The sequence below is a fragment of the Cibotium barometz genome, chromosome 23 (genome assembly GCF_041138505.1).
Source record: "Cibotium barometz isolate CiBa-2024 chromosome 23, ASM4113850v1, whole genome shotgun sequence".
Classification (NCBI taxonomy): Eukaryota; Viridiplantae; Streptophyta; class Polypodiopsida; order Cyatheales; family Cibotiaceae; genus Cibotium; species Cibotium barometz.
In genome coordinates this window covers 18,544,088-18,570,656 of record NC_141068.1, presented here as the reverse complement: position 1 = coordinate 18,570,656, position 26,569 = coordinate 18,544,088, and the positions used below count along the sequence as shown (strand labels likewise).

The 26,569-nt window shown below is 49.4% G+C and overlaps 1 protein-coding gene across 2 annotated transcripts in view; it reads right to left on the bottom strand.

The window, feature by feature from the left end:
• Window positions 1–5,819: 5,819 nt before the first annotated feature.
• LOC147625703 (SNF2 domain-containing protein CLASSY 1-like) overlaps window positions 5,820–26,569 on the bottom strand; it is a 95,952-nt gene continuing 75,202 nt past the window's right edge. For both annotated transcript variants that reach the window (XM_086817221.1, XM_086817222.1), the window contains one exon: window positions 5,820–8,237. In XM_086817221.1, the coding sequence (XP_086673347.1) occupies window positions 5,937–8,237 (2,301 nt within the window). In that variant the 3' untranslated portion in view covers window positions 5,820–5,936. The remainder of the gene's footprint in view (window positions 8,238–26,569) is intronic.

Here is a 26,569-nt window from a genome sequence, read left to right as displayed (position 1 = left end):
TGGTCTTTCCCCATATCTGTGGTGTCATCTGCTCATCTGGCAAAATCTCAATGCCTTTTCTTTGACCGATGTCTTGTTCTTGATGGTACATCTTCATGGCCTGTCACATGTGTTAGATAAAATAAATGTATACTCACCTTCTGCAAAAACTAGACACAAGCTAGTCAACAAACAAGTATGCATCATTCGCGTCTACTGAGTACTTTAGGTACTAGCCAGGTAGTCTGAAGCCCAGGAGACTATCACACGCCATAAATCCAAGCATTGTCCATACATCAAAAACACCACACAAAGTCAAAAAAATTCAAACATACATTAGTATGCAATGCACAAGTAATAATCCTCTTGTTCATGAACTGTCTTGTCTGGTTTCATCGAAACCGTGCTGAGCCATCTCGCCACTAGGACCTCTTAGACTATCCTCAAGGCCATCTGGTGGTCACTAGGATCGCTGGCATTGTTGCCTCCCAGATACAAAGCTTGCTCCTTGGGCTACCAGGCATCGTTGCCACCTAAACTAGAGCATGTCCAAATAACCATTATAAGTAGGATAATGATCAATTCCAGTCCAATATATATACAATGAAGAGAGCTAGAGACACAATCCCTCCCTCTTGAATTCTTGATTGCAAGACGTCTATATATGTACTTAAAATACATATGGACCAACCACTTCCTCATAAGCTCGAAGTATATCTGGATAGTCCTAAAAGTACTTCTCTGGTATCCATTTCGCATTCAATAGCGAATAACTCTTGAATTCCAAGAGAGCTTTCTGACCACTGTCTTTCCTCTCTTTCTCACAGAATGAAACACAATCTGTTTTGTCTCTTTCACCCCTGGTGGATCCTTCAAAACAAGTTTCTCTAGGGATAACCCTCTACATGGTTCCAATAAACTGTCATGGAAGGCATTATGTATCCAATGGTCGAGAAGGTCCAACCAATGACATACATGGTTGATCTTCTTGGTATCCTAAGAAAGGTCCATATACCATCATTCCCATTTCCTGACTTTGGGAATACAAAGGTAAATCCATAGCGTCCTTTCTCATACTAGGTCAATAAAAAGTAGCTCTCTAAAGCGTGAAGTGTAATCAAAGTATCTTTATGCCCCATGTAGGGAGGAGCATGGCACTCTTCCATTACTTTGGCCTCAATTCCTTGTGTCACTCATAACTTGGATTTGCATCATAAGAAAACCCTACTTGATGACATATAAAGTCACCAAATCTCTAATCTGCAATCTGTTTCAAGACATCTTTGAAATCCTCTTTGGTAAGCATAAGGATCCTTCATCAAAGTAAAATCCATACGGTAACCCATAGAAACCGCATGGCTGAAGAGTCTCCGAGATAATGCATCTGCTTCCTTGTTATCTTTGACATTTATCGGCCACAACATGGCCCGCTTGGTTCAAGACTGCTCCAATGCAATCTCATCATGTTCAACCACAAAAAGGTCTAGAATAACCAACACCGGTCCTTTGCTAGCATAAAGTCTCAATGCTTCAAAAGGGTTTTGTTTGAGCTTTGGTCCATAAAGATTCCATGGCTTTATTTGTCGAAACATGCAATGGGCTAAGCACCACTGCAAACTATTTGTCAAACTTCCTGGCATGATGTCAATCTGATGATCTTCCGATATCTACGGCTTCTTTGCCTTTATTTCTCTTACATGTCCTGAGGAAACTGCATTTGAAAGAGTATGCCTAGGAGTAACTTCCTTGTCTCCTCCATGATAAATAGAGCGGGTAGCTCTAGATCCTCTTGCAATAGTGACTCCTTCCTTTGGCCCAAAGATAGGCTTTAGTAGCTTCAACTCCTTCGGCTTCGATGGCTCGATTCTTAAAAATCTTCAAACATTTGAGACCACATTTGGTCCCGTTCCCGCTTGGTTCTCCATGCAAGGAATTCTTCGTCTCTGAAAAATTGCCTGAACTGCTGAAAGTCATGGTACTCTTCTGATGACATGGCTAAGGTCTCATGAGTAATGGATCGACGACCCTAGTTCTTATCTTGAAGTCCTCGATCGGCCTGATAGTTGTTCCCTTCATTAGACCCTTGGTTTCCCTCCTCTCTCGACATGGCTTTGTCACCCCAAGAAAGTTTCTTCAAGAGAAATCCTGCTCTGATACCACTGTAAGCCTAGCGGGACATGCAGTGATAGACTCAACCATGTGTCCAAGAGATAAAGATATAGAGAGAGAGGGGAGACAGAGAAGGGAATAGGGATCTTACACAGTACACCACATTGAGCGGGGCACAGGCCCCGCCCCCTTTCACGAATATATTCAAGAACAATCCACGAGTACGCTAACCAGGATCAATACAATCAATGAATACAAAACAAACAGATATGTCAATGTAGGGTATCCAAGTCGATGTTAATGTCGTTGTCGAGGCACGAGATCTCTGATGCCGTGCACACCACGAGGATGACCCACAAGTATCTCTCACTGGCCTAGTACCAAATCTAATATCCAAATCCAATGAATCCAAATCCAACTCCAAGTCCAAATCAAGTCGAAGTCCAAATCCATGTCCAAGCTCTATGTTCCATATCCAAGCTCTATGTCCAAGTTCCAGTAGTCTGAGTTCCCATGAGTAATCTCCAAAACTCCTACAACCTTGTTGATGAAGAAAACCATGGAAAATCTCTTTCTGGCAAGAAAACTAATATAAAACCTGTTTTAATGGTTTTTGGGCAATTAAAAACCTCCAAAAAGCACTTTTTGGGTTTTTGAAATTTCTATTCGCGTGGCTCCGTACAGCTCCGTACACGTCTTCGTATTGCCTATGCATATGCCCATACAAGTCTAGGGCTGACCGTATATTTGAAAAGCAAGTTGGAGAAGGTGTTGATGGCGAAGAAGAAGGTCTCCATGATCATAATGATGCCCACACACACTCCACGATCTCCTTCAACCTTCAATGATCTTGTTCATGGTCCTATAAGAGAAGTCCAATCCTTTTTATACTTGTAAGAGACCCTGCTTTTTGCCAAAAAGCCTTCATGCTTTTGCTTTGCCTTTTTATGCTTTGCTTTTCTCTTTTTGCCTTTGCTTTTGCTCTTTTTACTTTTATAAATAAAATATTATTAAACTTTTAGTGCTTTGCTTTTTTGGCTTTAAGGCCTTGCTTTTTGGCCTTAGAGCTGCTTTTTGAGAAAGCGCCTTTTAGCTTTTTGGTCCGGCTCAATCTCCTCTTTCCAATGGTGCCCTTGACTCGCGATCAACCCTATTTGACTTTTTGCTTTTTCGTGCTTTTTTGACCAAGAATGGTGCTTTTTCTTAATCAAACCTTATGGACCTTGTCCCCATGTCTTCTTCCACCTATCGGGTGTCCAAGCATGGATTTCATCATGTGAAAAGAGCTAGGAGGACCAAATAGTTACAGGGGGAAGCTGGGAACATGCACATGACGTCCGATGACGATTTGGTGTGATATTATCCACACGCTCACGGCCACTTGGGCCAAAATATAGGGAACTTCGAGGGCTACGGAGAGGAAGCGCGGCCAGTTTATGAGAGAGTGGGACATTGGTATCTTTTTCACGTCCTCTCATTCGGGACCCTATTGGCAGCACAAGGCTCCTAATTGGTTGAGATCTCCACCTTGCTTGGTGTGAAATCTCCATTTTGTAAAATTTTTTCATACTTAATAAAAGTCTCCTTTTTGAAAAAAAAAAATTTCAGGGAACTTCGAGGGCTGCACATAGAAAACATAGCCAATTCATGAAGAATGGGATCATGGCATTTTTTGGACTCTCGTATAAGGCCTTACTGGCAACACAAGGCATCGGATTGGTTGAAATTTGCCCTACTCCCTTCTTGTAAATTTTTTCATACTTAATAGAAGTCTCTCTCTTTTTTTAAATGCGAAGTTTCATCCCGTCTTACATAAGAATGGCCCACTTTGCTCTGGCAGGCATAATGACCCCAACAATGAAGGGAAAAATAGTGGCCGTCAATCACTCATATACGTACACCCTTTGGTCCTATCAGCACCTGACCAAAAGGTGTGCCCCGATAAGATCTTCCCACATCTATTACACTGACCAAAGTGTTCCTGTGAGAAGATGTCCATATGACCTTCCTTGACTACATGGTGAAGCTACTTCCTAATGAACTTCTAGCAAGAAAGAATATCACCAAGACCTTGCACATTCCATGAGACAACTCTCACAGTTCCGATCTAGTATCATATCTTTGGCACCCCTCAAATGTGTGTGAACAATACAAGTAAGGAGTGGAAACTTCTTTGGGATGTTGGCAAACTGACGGAGCGTGGTCACCACTACCTGGAGATTGCGATGCATGTACATCACACTGAGTACTAGACTAATTCGCTACACATCTTGAATCATTGGCTTCTGCGGAGTTTGCATCTTCAATGAGAGAGGCATAGGGGCTAGGGTGCTCCACTAATGGGTCTAGTGGAGCAAGAGGAGGTCGTCTCCCGTCCCTAACCATAACCCAATACTGTTGGGTCGGGGGTGGAGCGGCAGGAGGCACCGAGCATATGTTTCTCATGTCTGCCTCTTCTCTTCATGTTTCTAGGACACTTCCTAGCAATATGGCCTTGGGAGTGGCAGACACGGCACTGATTTGGTTTCCCGGTAATCTCTATCATGCAAGCCACTAGTCTCTGTGGCAAGACACAATCACATGTTCCTCTGGGATGGCTGGGTCAAAGACGAGAACAATAACTCCTTCGTACCCCGTCTTAGCTGGCGATGACGGCTTCCAAGGAAGCTGAGGGCGGAACCAGGTAAGTGGAGGGATCTCCAGTACCGGGCTGAAGGCAGCTCCTATTGACCTCAGAAAATTACAGTAGGCCATTGGGAGGCCAGGAAATGTAAGTGTAATGGGAGTAAGGCGTCGGTGTTCTTTCACTAGATCAAAATCTGTGCGCGATACCTGAAGAGGAAGATCCTTTTAGGACCAAGTGGAAGAGGACTACTAGGCAAAGCCCGGAGTGTGGCTTTTGTCAAAGCCTACTCGGATGAAGCCCCTACCAAATAGGCGTACATCCTGGAAATGTTATGCCAACTCTGGGGGTAGGTCTCCTAGGAGAAAATCCTGCACTTGAGAGTGGGCAGGGTGGGATCCATAAATCCAACCAATAAGGTAGTGCTGAATTTTCTGTTCAATGTCAATCTGTAAGGTGTGGAGCTTGTCTTGTGAAAAGTTTATGGTTCTCCCGGCCGAGGGGGGTGACGAAAGATCGGTGTTTGGCGTTTGGCAGAAGCCATCAAGCCAATCAAAGATGGAAGGCGACTAATGTATTCTGTACTGACGACTACAGGCAGACTACAGGCAGGAGGAAGGGTGGGAAGACAGCTGACTAATGTATTCTGTACTGAAGACAACAGGCAGGAGGAAGGGTGGGAAGACGGCGGCTGCGGGCAAAGGCAGGAGGTGGCAAGCAAGAAGAGGAGGGAGGCAGACAGGAGGAAGAGGTGGGCTGGAGAAGAAAAGCACAGAAAGGAGGGGGGGCAAAGTGAAAGGCGGGCAGGAGGAGAAATGCACAGCAAAGAAGGGGGGGACTAGGTTACGAGCAGACAGGTGTGGGCAAGAGCTGCTGCACAAGTGCACGAACAGGGAGAGTGCAGAGCAACAGTATGGGGAGCTTGTTTTCACAATTCTCACGTTTCTATTATTTTGAAGTGTTAATTTATGCCACATAGAGATGTGTAAGAAATGGCATTGCCAATGATGATGCAAGTTGCCTACATCAGCACAAACTTTTAAAGGTTTTGTTGGCTAACATAGAAGATTTATCTTGGAATGTGCAACTATTGCCGAGACACTATATGGGCTACAAATGCACGAGAGTGTTGAGAATTATCGGCCTTAATAACATGATACATTGAAAGCTTACAGGTGAGGTGGTGGTGCTGCTGATTTGCATACTTATTTGCCACTTCAACACTCTATTGATGTTGGTTTTCTCCTTTAGAAGCATTCCCCTCTGTCTCGCTGTCCTCGGTATCACTGTTAGCCATGTTTCCCTGGTCTAAACAACTATCATGCTTCACTATCCTTAGAATACTTTTGTCCTCCCTCTCATTCTCCAATATAGTACCCAAAATGGCATCGTCTTCAAATGAGACGCTTAGGTGGTGCTCGGGGTCTTTCACCTTTAAAACAATGGCATTCTTAGCAGACATATGTTTACCTTGACGATCACATGCATTCTCTTTAGTTTCACCATTAATAGATGACACAAATATAGACCTAGACAACCAATCTTTCCATATAGTCCTCTTATATTTGTCCTCCTCCATGGTGCCTGATGCAACAAGCCTGTACACAAAGACTTTCTTCCTTTGTCCTAGCCGGAATGCCCTACTCATAGCTTGTTTTGTGACTGCCGGATTCCAAACCATATCAAGAAAAACTACCCTTGAAGCCCCGGTCAAAGTGATACCCTCACCACAGGCTTTTGTAGATGCAAGTAACACCCTTACATTCCCACCAGGCTTGTTAAAACAATCAATAATACCTTGTCTGTCATCTAGAGGGAGGCTTCCATGCAGCTTCAGGATTCGTTCTCCCTCGAGGAACTTGAAATCCGACTGAAACAAGTCCTCCAAAAAGTCGAGCGGTGTGATGTTTTGGCTGAATATAAGAAGCTTCTCATTCTTCACCTGACATAACCGCACAAGCTCCATGATGAACATCACTTTGACCCCTTCCCGAGGATCCTTTACTAAATCCCCGACCCTTGTGAGGTTCACCTTAGCACAGCCTTCTTTACATGAAAATTGCTTGAACAAGTATGGATGTATGCATATGCTAGAGACCACATACTCAAGTTCGAGGGTGTTTCGGCGGCGATCCCACACTTTTGCAATCTCATCAAGAAGCTTTTCCTGTACAGGAGATGCTTTGAGCAAGACAGTGAAGTCTTTTAATCCGGGCAGGCTCTTCAAAACCTCCCCGGCATAGTAGTGCACAAATGAGTGGGTCATGGACCTCAATCTCTTGATGGTGTTTTCCAAGAGCTTCCCCCGTTTGCGTTGTCCATTCTCGAGGGTCCTTCCTATCTTTTCCATAAACAACCTTCTAGCCCTTGCTTCCACCTCCTCCTCTGTCCCTTGGTCATGGAGGATCTCCTCTGTATCTTCATCCTCACTACTACTGTATTTGTCGGCATCCTGCTTTGACAGTCTTAAGGCAGCAATCTCTTTTGCCCTCCTCGGCCTCACAGCAAACCTGTCACCTTTTGATCTGTGCCTCCTTCCCAAAGACATACCCTCATCCATCATCTCACACGTGTGATCCCCCTGAGAGTGAAACACATCCTTCATAAAGGTGGGCCTTACCAGGTGAAAAGTATTAAACAGTTCGCAGCAGTTGTTCTGGAAGATGGTGCCTGACAAGAGGATCCGCAATCTGGTCCGGACACGCATGAGTGATTTACGAAGCTTGGAGTCGTGATTCCTTGCAAGGTGTCCTTCATCAAGGACAAGCAAACCCGGACTTTGCAGCAGTAACTGCCCAATATTGCGTGAAATGGCTGGAAGTTGGGGGTTCTCGTCATCCGTGAGACGGGCGAAGAGTGCATAACTGACCATCAGAATGCTGTCCTTCTTGTGCCACTCTGATATTGCCTGCATTCGATGCAAATCGATGAGATTCTTTGTGGATACTTTAGAGCCGGACGCCAAAGTGAGGGTTTTGGTGTCTTCATGTTCTTGGAATACCCTCTTCCTACGAGAATCGTGGGATGTATTCAGTATATGGATAGGGATATCAACTTTCCACTTCTTGAATTCTCGTTGCCATGGGCGTAACATGATGGTGGGGGCAAGAATCAAAGGTCTGCAATTCGGATTCAGTTGCAGATAACTCTGCAAGAAGCTAATGATGAGGAAAGACTTTCCTGTTCCTGGAGCATGAGAGATGATGCATCCTCCCGTGTCTTGCCTTCCATTGTTCTGCATGGTACCTGGCCCCATTGATCCAGTGAGGTTTCTCCATAAAAACTCGAATCCATCTCTTTGATGAGCATGCATTTTCTCTTTTAGCTCTGGGATGAGATCCCAGACAGATGACTGCATCTTGTCTGCACCATCATAGGATTGGCTACCTGTTTGAAAAGTAGTGAGAGAGTAACTTCCACTATCTTGGTCACCTGTGAGAGACTTCGCAACTGTTTCCAGTTCTTCCTCATTCTCCTCGGTGGTGAGCTCTCCATCATGCCGGTGCTTTGAAGAGCTTCTGTGTACCTGTGGCATCAAACACTTAAAGATTGAGTAAATTAGAAGAGCGTTACATACATACATACATTTATATCCATGTGTGTGTGTGTGTGTATGTGTGTGTGTGTGTGTGTCATGGCAAGAAAGATCACTATGCTCAAAACCTTCTTTCAGCAAGAACAGCCTTGGTCTATCATGTTGGCTATTCTGTGTGGTCGGATGCGCACAAATGCTTATGGTCGCTGGTGGGTTGATCCATCGGAAGTAGTGCTTGGCAAATTTCAAGGTAAAATCCCTGGTTGTCCATTTTCTACTTCCTTGATTCAGGATTGGAAGAAAGTGCTCTCCCGCATCAAATGGTCTCCCCATCTTGCCTCTATAGCTTCCTCGCTTCGAATGGAAAGCATACATTGGAGTGCTGTTTTTTACTCTCCCCTTGCTGTACAACAACCAATCAGAGCTTACAATCTTATGAAATTGGGCATCCGGTTCATCGATGATGTAGTGGATACTACAGGGCAAATTCTTTCTTTTCCGGCAGCTTGCCAACAATACAATCTTGGGATGCATCATAGATCTATATGGAAAGCTATTGCAGATCTCTTACACCCTTTCATTCCGATTCCAACATTGGATGTAAGAGACAGGCTTCAAGATTGGCATCTTCAGTCTTCAGGCTCAAGATTATCCTCTCAATCTTTGCATCAGTTGACCTCTATACAGGCTTATCGATTGATATTACCTCCTCCATGGATTGCTCAACATGCTAATTCTCTTTGGCATCTGGATAAGTCTTTAGCTTGGTGGAAAGCAAAACTGACTTTGATATGGAAGTTGAAAATGCCATTGAAACAGAGACTCTTTCTCTGGAGATGCATTGTTGGTATTTTTCCAGTGGGAGTGAAATTGGCTCAAAGAAGGATTGCCTCTCCTATTTGTCCAAGATGTCATCATACTACTGAGAGTGTTCCGCATTTATTGTGGTCTTGTTCATGTTCCAGAATCCTTCTAGACAAGATCTCCTATTTTTTATCTCTCAGATTTCCTGCACACAGATTCTACAAGTTTTTCTGGATGTTTGGCACCTTATCAGCTTCATTGTCACAGTATTCTCTTTTCTTCCATTGGATCAGATACTGGGCCTTGTGGACCCTCTGGCTACAGCGAAATCATACATATCTGAATTCACCCCTTCACCAGCCTTATGAGTTCTTCCGAGCCTCGTTGCGGCAGTCTTTATATGATGCTGTGCATGAGGGAGATTTGGATGTTTCTTGTATTCAGCTTTTCTTTTACTGTTTCTGATAGATAGGGCATAGGCTCTTTTCTTGAGCACTGCCCTGCTCTTGCATAGAACTTTCTTACTGCTGTTTTTTGAGTTCTAGGGTTTAGACATCCTCCTGATGCCTAACCCTTTTGTACATTCATGATATAATGCAATTTCGACTAGTTTTACTAAAAAAAAAAAAAGTGTGTGTCATGGCCTTTACATGTGCGTCTCAGAATTTTTCAATCGATAACTATGGCATATGTGCAAAAAAAAAAATTTTTTCCAGAAAGGAGACTTCTATTAAGTATGAAAAAATTTTACAAAATGGAGATTTCACACCAAGTAAGGTGGAGATCTCAACCAATCAGGAGCCCTGTGCTACCAATAGGGTCCCGAATGAGAGGACGTGAAAACGATACCAATGTCCCACTCTCTCATAAACTGGCCGCGCTTCCTCTCCGCAGCCCTTGAAGATCCCTGGATTCTCGCCCAGGTAGCCATGATGGTGTGAATAATATCACTCCAAATCCTGCAAAGACACTAAGAAACAAGAACGGGAGTACCCTCAATGGCCTCGGTGCATATTCCAGGCTGAGATGCTAGCAATAATCTCCCAAGAGCTGTCTAACCTCTGTGCCGGAGGGACACAGTGTATGATGACGGCCTTCCAAGAAAGATCCAGTAATCCAGTCGTTGGGAATGGCTGCATCAATCTGTGCAATCCTCCGGCTAGAGCCTCTCAAATGCTGCGTGAAATCCAATCTCTGTACCTCGGTGAGGCTCTGAAACCTCTTCCAAGCCAGCACTGTGGGGCATAGGGTCTCCCAGCCAGCCCAAAGAATATGCATAGCTGCCCCAAGAGGCCTACCATGCACATCTAAGATCAAATCATTCCACCGCTGAACGCGGGGGGATGTGTACCAAAAAACTCCTCAGGTAGTCCCAAGCCCGTAGGAGGGACCTAACCAGGGGGGATGAAGGGGAGCGGTGAACTGCATCTGAAAAAATAAAGCGTGAGCTGAGAGTCCAGTCACCTCCGCAAACAGGGACACACTTCGTGATCTGCTGCATGAGAAAGTCCTTCCACGGCTCAGTGCCTGGAAGAAAACCCCTAACAACTAGCTTACAAAGCAAAGCCTTACATTACACCTCAGGGTCAATGATATTCAATCCCCCTTCCTACTTAGGCCTGATAACGGTTTTCCAAGCAACTCTAGCCCTAGTGTGTGCATTTCCATCAAGCCCTGACCAAAGAAAGTTCTGAATAAGGCGACGAAGCTAGCCAATGCAGCCCTTGTGAAAAATCTAGCATGAAGCGATAAACCAAGTCGTGGCTAGCAAAACTTGGTTAACCACCAAAGCTCTAGAGGCCAAGTCGAGCTTCCTCCTACTCCAGTGATGAAGTTTGCTTTTAATGCTTAAGAGCACTGGAGCAAACTGTTGTGCAGGGGAGATGTCAACGCCCACCTGACAACCAAGGTATCTGGCAGAGCATCCTCTCTCAATCCAAGTAAAACCAACATCTGTACCCCAATCTGCAAGAGGAGAATCACTGATCCAAAAACCAACTGACTTATGCCAATTGATAGTAGCTCCTGCTACCAAACAAAAGGCCTCCAAGGCTGTCCGGAAAGAACATAAACAAGCATGTGAAGCCTCAAGGAACAACGCCGTATCATCTGCTAACTCAGAGTCCAAAAACTCTTCCTCCGTGCATAAAGGCAGCCTGAGACCCACAACACCAGGGGCAGCCCGAAGAAACCTGCTCATAGCCTCCGCTACAATGAGGTACAGTAAAGGGGCGAGGGGACAGCCCTGCCTCACTGAATGGGAAATCTGAAAACGCTCACCGCGCCCCCCACAGGCTAAAACAGTGCTATGAGCCTCCCTGTATAGGCAAGACAACCCTTTGATCCAGTTTTGGGAAAACCCCATGTGTGCCATAGTGCCCTCCAAAAAATCCCAATCCACTCTGTCATAAGCTTTTTCAAAATCAAGCAAAAGAATGGCAAGAGGCTGCTGACTAGACTTTGCCCACTCGACAGCTTCCCAGAAAGAAAAAATGCTATCAAATATACTCCTTCCTTGGAGGAAACCATTCTGGGTATCATGGATAGTCCTTTGGAGAATCGGCTGCAACCTTATACTCAAGGCTTTAGCTAAGATTTTATATGCAGATCCAAGGAGGGTGATGGGCCTCCATTGCTTGATGTCAGTCTTGTCCCCACTCTTGGGGATAAGATGAATTAGCCCCTCCGTGAGGTATGGAGGCATCATACCCGACAACCACATATCCTGAAGGGCAAGAGTGATAGCATCTCCAATATGATCCCAAAAAAGAATAAAGAAGGCGGGAGAAAGACCATCATCCCCTGGGCATGAATCACTGGAAAGAGCATGCAGTGTGTGAAGGAATTCATCCTTCGAGAAAGGGGCATCCAGGGAAGAACACATAGCATCTGTAATGATGCCTGGGCATGCACTCCCAAACTTTCTGCCGTGCCACATCTCTCTGAGGAGAGGGCCCCTCTGCAGTCAACAATGACTGATAAAATTCTGCAGCAATACCCCTCACCTTATCAGGCTCAATTTGAACCTCACCCTGTGAGTCCTGCAAGTACCTCACAGAATCCCTGCTATGGGAAGGCCTGTGCGCTGAAAAAAACTCTTTGTTGCATCTGCCACCCATCTGAGTCCAAAAGGCCTCGTTCGCATGAAAGGCAAACTCAGCCCTCCTGTCCATGGCTAACTGCAACTCTGCTCTAACTGTGGTCAAGAGGTCTGTAATCCAAGTCGCATGTGGATGCTTTTCATGTTCCCTCTGAAGAGCAGCAATCTTACGCCTAATAGCTCTCTCCTTGTCCAGAGCCTCCTTCTTAGACAAGGCAGTGCTATGATAATGATGGCTGGTCCTCTCAAGAGCTAGCGCAATATTATGACGAGGATCAGGACCGTCACAAGATCTCCATATCTCTCTGATCTCAAGGGAAATGTCAGCATCAAGATAAAGAGAGTCAGGGATACGGACACGGGGAGAGGCCGAGCGAGCCCCAGGCTCCCTGAGACACAAAACGACGGGGCAATGATCGGATTTGGTGGTGCCAGGCATAATAGCAATGGTGCCTCCTCTGTCCAAGGACCAATCATCCACATAAAACCTGTCCAGACGTGCAAAGATGCTCTCATCCCCGCTCCTGCGGTTATGCCAAGATAAAGATAAGGAATTTGGCCTTCTCTGGAAATCATCCTCAGTCCAGCAATCCCTGCCAAAAAAGGAAAGCGTGAACCTCTCCCATGAGGTTCGCTCCAAAGGGTGTAAACCCCCTTCGCGTCCACCCTTCTTGTCAGAAGGTTGCTCAACCATATTAAAATCTCCTCCCACCATCCAATGATCAACCTGGGGAATGACATTTGTAATGGTGTCCCAAAAGGCCACCCTTTCACCTCACACGTTAGGTGCATAGATATTCAAGATTCACAATTTCTCACCCTCATGCATGATCAAGATCCACTGCGCTCTAGCAGGGATGATAACACCGTGCCCAATAACATGAGGTATAATAGATGCTGCCACTGAAAAACAAACACCCCCTCTAGTCCCAACTGCCGAGGACCAGAAGGTGTGGCCAGAAAGCATCTTACCAGTTTTGCCACACTGAGATCTATCCAATTTGTGTTCCTGCAACAAAAGCACATCCATAGACCCTCCTGTAACAGCAGGGTGAAACTGGTCCTTCAGAAGGCGCTTCTACCACGGGTGGGAAGCCCTCCAAGGCCCTGAACATTCCATGAGACAATTCTCATGGAAGAGAAGAGGGTGACCCCGATCTAAGAAGACGATGGGCAGCCTGAGGACGCCTCTCATAATGCTGGAGGACGGGAAAATCCATGGGGCAAAGTCCACTGACATGCCCTTGTCCGAGGCCCTGCACAGTACCTGCATATGTACAAGAAACCTGTTCGCCTTGCGGGGCATCAAGGGCAATGACATTATGCTGAAAATCCTGCAATACATGATTCCCACTGTGCTGAACATCCTGCATATCGCCTCCTCCAAGTAGAGAGGACTCAACAAAATCATCCTGATCTGAGATTATCATCTCTCTGCAAAGATGCATCAGCTGACACATCCCTCTGACCAGAAACATCATCTATCTGTACATGATCCGAGGAGGCCTTCGCATCAATTGCACTAGGGGGGCGGGCGTGAGAGACAGCTCGCCACACCTGGCGGATTGAAGGACGGGAAGGAACTAAGGGAGGTGGTGCCTGAGAAGCACGCTTACGAGGCCTCCTGCAACCTCGAGCCCGAGGACAATCTCAAGTAAAGTGACCCTGTTGGTGACAAACCCGGCATTGATCGGGTTTACTTGCAATCTCCATACGTTGCTTCAAAGGGCCACAAGGGCCCGGAAGCAAAACATAGTCCTCAAAGAGCTCAATGTCACGGGCAAGAACCATACCCTGGGGACAGCATCCGCCGAGGCAGTGACCACCTGGGCAGAATATGTCGGCAAGGTGTGAAGTGGGGGCACTTGAAGAACCAGCCCAAAGGTAGACCCGATGGCCTCTAACATAGGCCAATATGCGCGAGGAAGACCTGGGAATCTGAGAGTAATCGGGAAACGGTTCCGGTCTTTCTCAACAGGGTCAAAATAGTTGGAGTAGGGAAGAAAGAATATATTCCTCGGGCCCAATGGCAAAGGGCTGCCCTTCAAAACCTCTGAGGCTGCGTCCTCAAAATCAAAATCCACTTGGAAGAAACCTCTTCCAAGCAACCTGACATCTCGAAAGTGTAGAGCGAGGTCGGAGGGCAGAGCCACTAGGACCCAATCCCAAGCCTGGAGACGGGACGGGTGAGATCCAAAGATTCTGGCAATGAGGGTCGTTTTGGAGTCTTTCTCTATTTCGGCGTAGAGGACCACAAGCTCGGCTTCGGGAAAAACAATGGTTGCCCGGCCGAGGGAGAATGATTAGCCATGATGCTAATCGAAGAAAAAGGCCGACTTGAACCCGGATGAGGAGCAATCCGAACCAAGGGGAAGAGGTAAGGCAAGGAGGCGGAGAAAAGGAAGGGAGGGTGGAAAAGGGAAAAGCAAAAAGGAAAGGGAAGCAAGGGGGAGATGGCTGGACGCAAAGGCGAAGAAGGGCGGGGGAAGGGCAGCACAACAGGACTGCGCAGAGGGAAGAGGGGAGGCGGGGAGAGGAGGGGAGGCGAAACAGCGCAAACTAGAGGGCGAAGAAGGGCGGGCAGAGGCAGGGGAAAATGGCGATGGAGGAAGGATGGGAGGCAGAGTGTGGATGGGGGCAAAGAAGGCACAGAGGCGGAGGGGCGCAGCGATGGAGGAAGGAAGGGAGGCGGAGGAAGGAGGGGGCGAAGCAACCACAGAGGCAGAGGGGCGCAGGTCAGGGTTCGGGGAGCTAGGCGGTCCTCTCGTTGCTGTCGCTATCTTCAGAGGTTTTCCGGTTTAGCAGACATTCGCATATGTGCAATTTTACTTGCTGTTGTTGATTTGGCATAAAATTGATATTGATACCTTTATGTTTGATATCTTGGAATTGCTGTGCAAAACCAAGCATCATATGAGAGTCTGCGTCTTCTAACGATCTTTGGCTGCACTCCTAAAATTCATGGTGGACTACATATACTTGATCTGCATTATCATCTCTTGACAAGAAAGGCCACCATGATTCCCACTTTTTTTCAACATCAGTAGTTGTGGGCCATAACGCTTGCAAACATGTGTGCTTCTATCAAGACGAAAGCTTATGGCAATTAGCACATTTCTCACTGGGAAGCAATGCTTAGTAAATTTGACGGAAAATTTCCGGGATGCCCTTATGCATCTTCTTCTTCATGATTAGAAATTAGCCTTGTCTTCCATTCAGTGGCATGGTAGAGATGCACTGACTCGGAATTCTCTTCGATTGGAAATCATTCATTGGTCTTCAGTGTTTCCTCAACCACTTGTAGTATAGGAACCACGAAAGGCCTGCTATTTGGCCTCCATTGGAGTTAACACTGTGGCGGATGTTGTAATAGATGACGGATTTGTGTTGACTTTCCCATAAGCTTGTCTGAAACATAACTTGGTTCTGCATCACAAGCGAATGTGGAAAACTATTACTACACTGTTGTGGCCTTTTGAACCCATCCCACCCCTGGATGATCAGGACAAACTTCATGATTGGCAACTTGTTGGTCATATCAGTCCTCTTTGATTGGATGCACTTTCGGCAAGTAATGTGTAGAAATTGTTGCTTTCTTCCCCGTGGATCCAACCTCATGCTGATACTTTACAGGGAATGCATAAGAATACTAAATGGTGGAAACAAAGGCTTCAACCAATCTGGGGTTATAAGCTACGTCTCAAACAGCGTCTATTCTCTCTTGATGCCTTGTGACAATACTTCCAGTTTCCACTTTTTTTTTGGCAAAACGACATACATTGACTCGCAATCTCCAAAGTCGTTTTCCATCTTTCAAAGGACGAAAATTCTTCTGGATTTTTGGTGTTTTTCCATCTTGCATAGCTGGATTTAACACTTTCATGATCTAGACTAAAGGCTAGGAACGATATTATGTTTTGACAACATTCTCTAGATGCTTATGCTTTCTTTCGTGCGAATCTTCGCTAGTGCCTACATGATTGTCGACAGTTGGAGGCTATTGATACACCGCTTCTAGCTTTTTTCATTGGATGACTTCTCTCTGAAGTACATCCTCCCCATGTGCATTGCTCCTTGGTAATAAAACACTCGTTTTTTTTACTTTTTAAAAAAAGTGTGCGCGCCACATCTTTTTGGAGAGGTGCTCGAACGAGCGAGCGAGATAGGTCTGGCTGTGAGAGTGTTATGCTTGGTCCCTAGCTTTCGAACATAGAATTCTTCTGCATCTCCATCACTTGACTATCTGTGTGTCTGCGAAAGGTCACAGAGATCTTGTGTTCGCAGCGGGTGTGCAGTGTGTTCAAGGCTGCCGAGGGAGACAAGCTGCGCCATGCTCTCCTGTTGTGCGACCTCTGTTTTTCTATCGTGTGCGTCCTCTCCTTTGTTTTTTTTATCATGCGCAACCTCTACTTCTGATGTGTGTGCAATCGTTGCTTTCCTATCACACAGTTTATCCTTCGATTGTCACCCCTCTCAAGCGTTTTTCTGAAAATGCAGTGGTAATTTTCTTCCCTCGGAAAATGCCCCAAGCCCAGGAAGTGACACAATGGTTGAAATCAATTTGGAAAAGGGGTTTTGTTGATGGGGTGTACTGAGCCTCTCGTGGCTTTTTTGAAGTGCTTCTCTCAAATAGCATACATCGTACTACGCTTTTGGAAATGTCGCCTTTGATGTATGGCACACAGATGGTGCATGTAGTGCCCTAGTCACGTATTAAGGATTATCAAATGTGATTTAAGCATAAATTCCCAGTGTGGGTGGAAGTGGTGCACTTTCCACAGGAATTCAAGGCTCGTCTCCCAGGCATAGCAGCATCACTAGGTAAGGTTATATGCCCACCTAGACCCATAGGAAATGGAAATCATTTTTGTATTTTGTGGGACACTAATAAACCCACTATCCCTCGCATTTCTATTGGGGTGAGCAGACGTGGAATTGGTCCTTTAGCTATTGGCAAAAAATATTATGAGCTTAATTGGGGTGTGTTTACTGGAGCCTATTTCCAATGTCGTAAATTTGGGCACATAGCCTCGCAATGTCCATCTATAATACACTATCCCCCTCCAAAAGTTGTATATCCACCTCAACAACAAGAAGTTGTGCAACCTGTCAACAAGGTGGTTTAACACAAGAGCTAGGGTTAAGATGCACGAAAAGTTCAAGGGTAAGGCTTCAATGCATAATGGAACTCTGGCAAATAATAAAACACCAATTACTGCAAAGGACAAAGTAAAAGGGAAGGTTGACAAAGATGGAGTTGTGATTCCAAAGAAAACAGCTAAGTAGCCACCACTCTACATATCATATCTAGAACTGGACTGAGCCACAAATTGTACAAGGTCAAAATCAAAATCCTTTTACAAATGTTGCGTATAGAAACTGGGCGAAAATCTGTAAAGGAGGCACACAAATTGTAGATAAAAATGATGTAATGTGGCATGTATTACACGATGTTGGTGTGACCACAGCATGGATGTCAATTAACTTTCTTATATTTTTTCTGATAGAGATGTCAATGACACCAGTAAAGTGTGTGACTTACAATGTTCAGGGCCTTTGTGATTCGAATAAATGGAGGCACTTTTGGTACTATGTAAATAGAATGAAGCCTGATGTGTTGTGTATCCAAGTGCATAATGAGCATGAGTTTGGTGGTTGGTCAGTATGGGCACTTCGTTGGTTATGATATATTTTATGCGGGAACCGGTAGTTTTTTTTTTTTTCCGAGAAAAGATCCTTTCATTAGTTATAAAAAAAAACGCCCACTAGGCTACCAAAAACCTCTCCTGCTCATAAGAAGGCAGAGCAGAGATCTAATCAAGGCAGCTAGGGAGACTCTTCCTAGGTGCAAAAAAGTACAATAAAGGTACAAATAACTGAGAGGCTATATCATACAATAGGGGGGGGACGGGAACCGATAGTTATTCAGGACTTGCTTTCCTTGTAAGGCATGAGTTGCAGCCTGTGTTTGAATTCAATGATCCTCATGGGAGATGGATTGTTATGCAATGTATGTTGCAAGGAGAAGTATATTAGTTTGCAAGACTTTTATGCTTCTCAATTGTCATCTGCGAGACAAAGGTTGTGGCGAACTTTTGCCTCCTATCCTTGGCTCACACATGCTTTTGTGTGTGGGTATTTCAATAACTCCCCTAGAGAAGAAGACAATACTTCCCATGCATCTCATATGCTCGTCAATGAAAGACATGAATGGCAAAATTTCATCCTTCATATGGATGCTAGTGATATGTGCTGGCCAATATGGTACATGTACCAAAAAAGAATGCGATCTGCTCCTGCGAAGCTTCGCCCCATCCCCCCCCTCCCGTCTACCCTCCCCCCGCTGCCCCTCGCCGTCGCGTGCCCCCCTCTCCCCCCCCCGTCCCCCGCCTCTCCTCTGCATCTCTCCCCCGCCTCCTTCCCCGCTTCCTCCCCCACCATCTCCCCCCCGCCTTCTCCTCCCCCGCCTCCTCCTCGCTTCCTCCCCCGCCATCTCTCCCCCCCCCCCCCCCTCCTTCCTTGCTTCCTCCCCCGCCATCTCTTCCCTGCCATTTCTCCCCCCCCGCCTTCTCCTCCGCTTCGCAGCTCTTCCCCCCGCCTTCTCCCTCGCCTCCCCCTCCGTCTCGCCCTTCCTCCCACCGCCCCCCCCCCCCCCCCCCCGCCTCAGCCCCCCCCTCCCCCCTCCCCCTGCTCCGCCCCCGCTATCCTCTCACCTTCCGCCTCTCCGTTTCCTCGTAGGGCTGTGTCCCTCCCGTTGGTGACCCCGGTCTCTGGCCTTTTCCCTCTGGAGGACTCCATGGAAGCTGCTCCGACTACCCCTGCCAATTCCAGTCTCCGTCTAGAGTTCACAGCTGCAGATCAGCAGTTGTTTGTTTCCACAGTATCCGCTCTTGAGGCCTCCTCCTTGGTCTGCAAGATAGTGGGTAGCCGTCCGATGCGGAGAGAGCTTCGCGACCTTCTGCAAGGCAGCCTCGTTGGCGTGCCTGCCAAGATCGTCAGCGTCGATTTTTTGGGACGTGGCTACTACCAGGTGGATTTCGAGTCCCCCCAGGCAGCTCAGACGGTGCTGGCTCGGAGCCCCATTGCCCTCCGCTCATCCCGGGCATTCCTGGCGCGATGGACTCACGGTTTCGACCCCGCTTTTGACCCGCTAGCAGGCACGACAGGTTTCCCCACCACTATCTGCTTTCCTGGACTCCGCAGGGAGTACTTGCCCCTCTTGTCATCCATTGGCAAGGCGTTCGGGCAGGTGGTGGAGACGCCTCAGACAGCGGCCTCAGTGATAGCTCGGGCAGCAGGACTCCCGGCCATTCGTGTTGTGGTTCCGTCACCGGAGTCCCTCCCGAAGACGATCCTCCTCCCTTGTCTTTCTGGAGGACATCTGATACAGCACGTGGAGTATTCGGGCCTCCCCAGCCAGTGCTACATCTGTCGAGAGATGGGCCACCTCGCACGCGGTTGTCCCCGCAAGGGGGTTCATCCTTCACGCTCTGCCGCCTCTGGACCCCCTTCGGGAGGCCCGAGGGGTGGCCATCCACCTCAGAGACCGGACATCCCTGGCTCGTCTCAGCAGGCGCCATCATCTGACGAGCAGGCCCCGGCGGAGGATGCCGCGCAGTCCCAGGAGGCTGGCGGATGGCAGGAGGTTCGCCGGCGGAAACGCCCGGCCCGCAGGGACCGTCGCAGACGCCAGCAGGCAGCACAGGCTGGCGGACAGGCGACCCCGGCTGGCGTCTAGGCACCTACCCGCACTTATGCTCCAGTCAGGGATAGGCGGCCAGCAGGTCCCACCCCGATGGACGAGGATTCAGTCTCAGTGCCCGTTGAGGCCGCCGGTGGAGACCCCGCTCCCGCCTCCCCCCCGCGGGGAGCCCCGCCCCCTCGATGGAGCAGATTCCTGAGGATCCCGGGCCGCACTCTGCGACCCCCGGCCCCTCTTCCCTTCACTCGGAGAGCACTCCTTCCTCCCTCCCCTCTCCCCCCCCAGCCCCCCCCCCCCCCCCCTCCCGCCTCCCCCGGCGGCCCCCCCTGACACCTCTCCTCTGGCAGATGCCTCTCCATCCTCTCCTCGCTCTCCCCCCTCCTCTCCGCGAGCCACCATCCCTCCCTCGGCCTCTCCAGGATACTCCTCCAGACCACCCACTGCCCCGGGGCAGCGCAGCTCGGTAGGCCAGAGTTCAGTTCGCGGCTGTTCCACCGCCACTCCGGGCCGGTGGAGATGGCGATCATAGCTTCGCCCGCCACAGAGTTCTCTCCAGCCTCCCCTGGGGGGCCCCCGCGAGTGATGAGGCTCCCAGTGGATTATGGTTTTTTCAGGTGTCTCCAACTGGATGCTGGCCCGTTTGAGACACTGGTCGCGCCCTTGCGAGTTTGCGTGGTGTGCCATCCCTCTCGTTCTCCTTCAGTGGTGAGCAGCATGGTGGCCTTCTCCTTTCCTCTCAATGTTGCCCTAGACACAGCATGGGATTGCAACTCTGTAGAGGAAGTTTTGCGTGATCAGATACTTGAGTTTTCTCACCACTTCAGTAACCTGGGGCTCACGGACCTATTTGCAGACCCGATTACACTCAGCCCGCATGAGCTTGTTTGGTATAGGAGATTGGCGGGCGGATCCGGTCCACACCTCAGTTGAGGCGGTGCTACTGATTCTCCTCCACGCCGCCCCGAGGGTGCAGCCTACCTTTAGACACATATACGCAGAGGATTGGTCTCACGCCTATGCCCTGGACAGGGCGAAGGCGGAGTGGGGCTGGACACAGAGACAGGTCACCCTCTTTTTGGAGAGACTCCGCACCCGGACAGACAGTGACTATTCTCCCTCCAAGCCGGCGCCCAAGACTCACAGAGTGGAGGGCAGCTCATCCGGGCCGGCTGAGAGGGGTGAGCCAGTGGGACGGCTGCTTCACTTGCCATAGCTCATCCATGAGGATCCTCTCATGGAACATCCAGCGTCTTGGTGGACCTCGCTGCTACATTGGTCGGGGCAGACTTCGCCAGGAGATCCAGAGGGCTCTCGTTGGAGGACCCATAGATATCCTTTTCATCCAGGAGCACCACCTTTCTGCCGGGCGTACCCGCACCTGCGGGGGAAGATCTTGCCAGGCAGGAGTCACACTTTTTGGTCACCGGCATATGGCTCCCAGGGGAACCAGGGGGGGGTATGCATCTCAGTCAGCGAGCAGCTTCTATCCGAGGTTGTGGATTCTGGCACTCTGGTCCAGGGTCGAGCTCAGTGGATCATCCTTCGGGTTGGGGAAGACCGCATTGGCTTCCTCAAGTTCTACGCCCCTAATGGGGCGACAGGGAGAGCTGAGTTCTGGAGCACCATTAGGCAGTCCCTCCCCATGGCAGACCATTGGTGCCTAGGGGGGGATTGCAACATGCTGGAGGACGCAGAGGACAGGATGGGGGGCAGCCAGGAGACCATTCATGGGCCGGAGCTCGCTGCCTGGGAGGAACTAGTGCTGCAGGTGAGAGGCCAGGATCCGTGGACTCTCTCGGAGTTTGGCAGGTTGCAGGGGAGTTTATCTTTCTCGCGCTCGGATAGACGGGCCACAGGAGTTAACCTTTCCCGCATCGACAGATTCTACATTGATGAGTGGGCTTGCGATAGAGGTGGCACTGTGGGTATACTTGCAGGCTCCTCGTTTTGAGACCACTTTCCAGTGCTTCTCCAGATCGATGACCCTACGAGAGGAGAGCGAGGCCAGAGCGTCCGGATTCCAGATTGTCTCATAGAGGAGCCTGAGATTGCGACCAGAGTTGAGCAGGTCTAGCAAGAGCTTCAGTTCAGGAGAGGATCGGCAGCCAGCGATCTTGATAGGGGTTTGCAGGAGATCAGTAGGATGCTCAGACAGGCTGCCCTGGACCGTCTGGAGGCTTTCAGAGAGCAGGAGAGGAGCCTGCGGAGGAGTCTAGCTTCCCTTCAGAGACTTTAGGAGAGGGAGCCTACGAGCCCTTGGATTTCAGAGCAGATGGAGTCAGCTTGATCAGAGATCAGATCCATCGAGGAGAGGAGGGTGGAGTTTCGATTCCATGCTCGAGCTTCTTTTTGGACACAGGCTGGAGACAGAGTGACTCGAGACTTCTTTGAGGCGACAGGGCCTCGCTTCAGACGAGAGGGTCTCAGGCGTCTTCGGCAGGTTGATGGCCAGGTGGTGGTGGATCCCCCCAGGCTTCGGGCGATCACCACAGATTTTTACAGGGATCTGCTCTCTGCTGCTGAGCCAGCAGATGACAGGGTGAGAGAGGCTTGGGAGGCAGTCTGGAGCTTCACGAGACCGGTTGTGCCGGCCCATTTGCAGCACTCCCTTCTCTCCCCCTTCTCGGATACGGAACTGGAGGAGGCTCTTCAGGCACTTCCTCGGGGCAAATGCCCTGGTGAGGACGGTCTCTCAGTGGCTTTCTTCCAGAGGTACTGGGGTCTCTTGCATAGGGGTTTCAGATTGGCATTCTAGGAGATCATGGAGTCGCGAGACATGCCGGACAGCATGGCAGAGGGGTTGATTCACTTGATCCCCAAAGAGGGAGGAGACAGACTGGAGATTAGACAGTGGAGACCGATCACCTTGCTAGGCATGGCCTACAAGGTCCTAGCTAAGGCGATCAGCAGGCGGCTTCAGCCTCACCTTCCGGACATCATCCACTCCACGCAGACAGGCTTCATCCAGGATAGGAGCATCCTGGATAACATCTTCTCTTTCTGGGAGGCTACGGCTTTGGCTAGATTTCGACAGGAGGATCTGGCAGTGCTCCTTCTCGACTTCGAGAAGGCATATGATCGGGTGGACTGGGCCTTCTTGGAAGGCACTATGGAGAGGATGGGCTTCCCCCCTCAGTGGATCCGTGGGGTCTCTGCACACTACACATCGGCCCATAGCCAGGTGTTGATACAGGGCGTGCGCAGAGAGAGGTTCCAGCTCTCGCGCTCGGTGCGGCAGGGGTGCCCCTTGGCGCCCTTTCTTTTTCTTTTTGTGGCGGAGGCCATGAGCACTTTCTTGACGGCACAGGATACAGGTTTGCGGGGCCTCCAGCTCCCCATCCGCACCTCGGCGGAGGAGCTCCTAGACTCGGAGTTTGCGGATGACACTGCTGTCTATCTTCAGGGAGGGGAGGAGAACCTCCGCCGCTTCACCTCAGCCATGGACAGGTTTTGCAGAGCTTCATGCGCTTTGATCAACTGGCACAAGTCGTGTGGGTTGTGGGTCAGTTCTGTGCCCCCCCGACTTGGAGGCCAGTTGATGGGTTTCAGTGGTGGCTGCCCCCCGGCACTACAGTGCGCTATTTGGGATGCTATGTGGGCATTGACATATCTCCGGAGCAGCAGATAGCCCCCCTTCTTCTGAGCATTCGGAAGAAGCTTCTGTATTGGAGTACCGCTCGTCTATCTCTGGCTGGCCGAGTGGTTGTGGCCAACCACTCGGCCAACCTGGTTGTGGCCAACCAGGTTCTGCTTGCTACCATGTGGTACATCACTTCTTGCTGGGCCTTCTCGCGGGCGTGTATTAGCCAGGTGCAGAGGCTCATCACGAACTTTCTTTGGTCCGGTGGCGACGGGCGGCCCGCCAGGGCCAAGGTGGCATGGGCTGTGATCACCCAGCCGAGGGAGAGAGGCGGCCTGGGCATAGTTGATCCTATTTGTCAGAGTCGAGCTTTGCTTGGCAAGTTGGTGGTTCGTGGCCTCCTACCAGGCGCTGAGCCATGGAAGGAGTTTCTTGTTTCCAGGATTCTCAGCCGCACTCCTTCTCTTAGCGGCCCCTGGACCCCCAGCATCAGGTGGATCTTTACAGAGCAGCGATCCAGAGGAGTGGGCCTTGGCTTCGAGGAGCGTTTTGCAGCTAGCCTTCTGAGGGCCTGGGAGCATCTGAGGCCGTCACTCTTCCAGACTCCCCCGGGCACCGATGTGGAGCGCCTGAGGCAGCCATTGATCTGGAACCCCTTGATCCGACTTCCCAGTGGTCATATGGTTGGATCGCGATCTCACGTGTCGTGGGGCCCGTTGAGCTCCGGCCCAGCCCAGTCCCTAGACGACTGGATATGTTTTCAGCAGCTGCCTCTAGAGGCTCAGGAGAGGGGACTCAGCGGGATGAGGGGCAGAGAGTTGATGAGGCAGGACATTGAGGTGGCCATCCCCCAGGAGTGGCGGACTCCAGTACAGGACCCTCCACCTCCACAGTGGATGGGCGTCTTTACTCGGCATGAGATCCTTCTAGCGGTCTGCGGCTCAGCAGAGAGAGTCGCCCCACTCACCTTTGAGGCGGGAGAGGGAGGCCAGCTTCAGAGGACCCGACTAGATTTGGATGAGTTCCAAGGTTGTATCTTTCAGAGGGTGCGGGTGGTCCGCTTTCATCAGAGACAGTGGCATGTAGACCCCTCACCGGCCTCGATAAGAGAGGACTATTCTTGGAGATTATGGGCTTGGGACAGCAGGCCTCTTATTCGCCTTCAGTGGGATCCAGGCGAGTGGCTTTGGCGAGATCCCTACTCGGCCCCTACCAGCCTAGGCACCCCCTTTTTTCAGTACACAGCGAGGCTGGGGCGGCGGATCCAGAGGCACAGGACAGCGGGCACCCCGGCGGCGGCCGAGCATTGGCGGCGACAGGGGCTCTCCCATGCCTTCCTTAGGGACTTCTGGCAGCGCCTTTGGGCCAACTTCCGGCCCCAGAAGGTGACGCTTTTTCTCTGGCTTACAGCGCATAGAGGACTGGCTGTGGGGGCTTGGCTAGCTTTTGGCAGACACCCAGCGTCCTGCCCTCGGTGCGGCCATGCACAGGAGTCGCAGCGGCACTGCTTATGGGATTGCCCACAGGCACAGCAGGTCTGGCAGCGCGCTCTCAGGATGGTTTTTGCAGGCTCGCCAGGTGAGATGATGGCGACGTGGGGTGCGGTGGCTTGGGCCACGGACAGCGGCCCGGCCCTTGGATACGAGGACGTCCCTGGCAGTGTGACCATCCAGGTCTCTGACAGGGCGATGGCGGTGGTTCCCAGGAGGGGGACGTGCACAGATGGGAGATGATCAGCAGCATGACGGCTTGGCACATATGGAGAGCCCGATGCAGGGAGGCCATAGACCGCCAGGCGACTCCACCGGCAGAGGTCATACAGGCCCTCTGGGTGGACATCATTCACACCTTGAGAGGACACTGGGGGAAACTCAGGGCGACTCGGATCGCATGAGAGGTCGCCGCAAGGCGTTCCTCCGCACTTGGCAGCCTGGCCCTTTCCTCATCGTGAGGGGCGAGGATGTCACTTGGCACTACAGGCCTCCAGTTTGGCTCTTCTCACCTCCCGCATGTACTACTAGGTAGCCCCCCCCAGAGAGCGGCCAGCCATGGGGGTGGAGCTCCGGTGTTCACTGTGTTTATTATCCCTCCTTGTGAGGTGAGCTTTGTAGCCTTATGGCGTTTTCTCATTAACTAATAGAAGGATCGTTTTTCCAAAAAAAAAAATATATGGTACATGTACCTGGATTTATTTTCAAACATAATGCTATCAATCACTATTGGGCACATCTTGATAGATGGTACATGCTAAATGCTCGACAGTATGATGCATTCATATGCAAGCTATCGGTGGATTTTGCTGCTCAACTGACTAATCATGTACCTTTATGGATGGGCTTATATTGAACCTCCATTGAAGCATTAACACCTTTTGATTGTTAACAACAGCTATCTTACACACAACATATTTCAGGCAATAGTGAAGGATGCTATTGCGCCACTTTGGGGTCAACCGATAGAAGATTTGGATGTAGCTTGGTCTCTCTTTGCTTATCGCAAGCAAGCTGTCATTGCCGACTATGCTAGATAGTACATGGGAGAACAAAGGAAAAGGGTAGATGATGCAAAACAAAAAGTACAATCATTGACAGAACTTAGCCATTGTCATGCATTATCAGATGTACAGTAGATGGTATTGTGTGAGGCCAAAGCTTGTATTTCTCTGAATGGGCAAAGGAAGATACAAAAATGGTAGAGGTAAGGACATGCTACAGACAAATAATAGACAAAGGTTGCTCTTCAAAAGTCTGCATGCGGATAGACGAAGGCAAAAGATTCCTCGAAGTAAAAAAGCTAATGGTCATTGGACGAGCACAAAAGCTGAGCTAGCAGGCACGTGTGCAACATTTCGCTCGGATTTTTGAACAAATCACAATAGATGTCCTAAATGTAAGGCGTGAATTCTTAGCATGTGTAAACCCTATAGTGACTAATAGGGACGCCATACGTTTTGTCACTTTGTTTGGTGAAATTGAACTAGAAGATGCTTTAAAAGACATGGGTCATTGGAAATCTCTCGATGGGACGGCTTGAGGTTGGAATAATTCCAGACATTCTTGGAGGATCTGAAGAACCCAATTTTGTATATAATTAATGTTGCATGGGTGAGTGGTGAAGTGCCAGCATCGTGGAAAGAA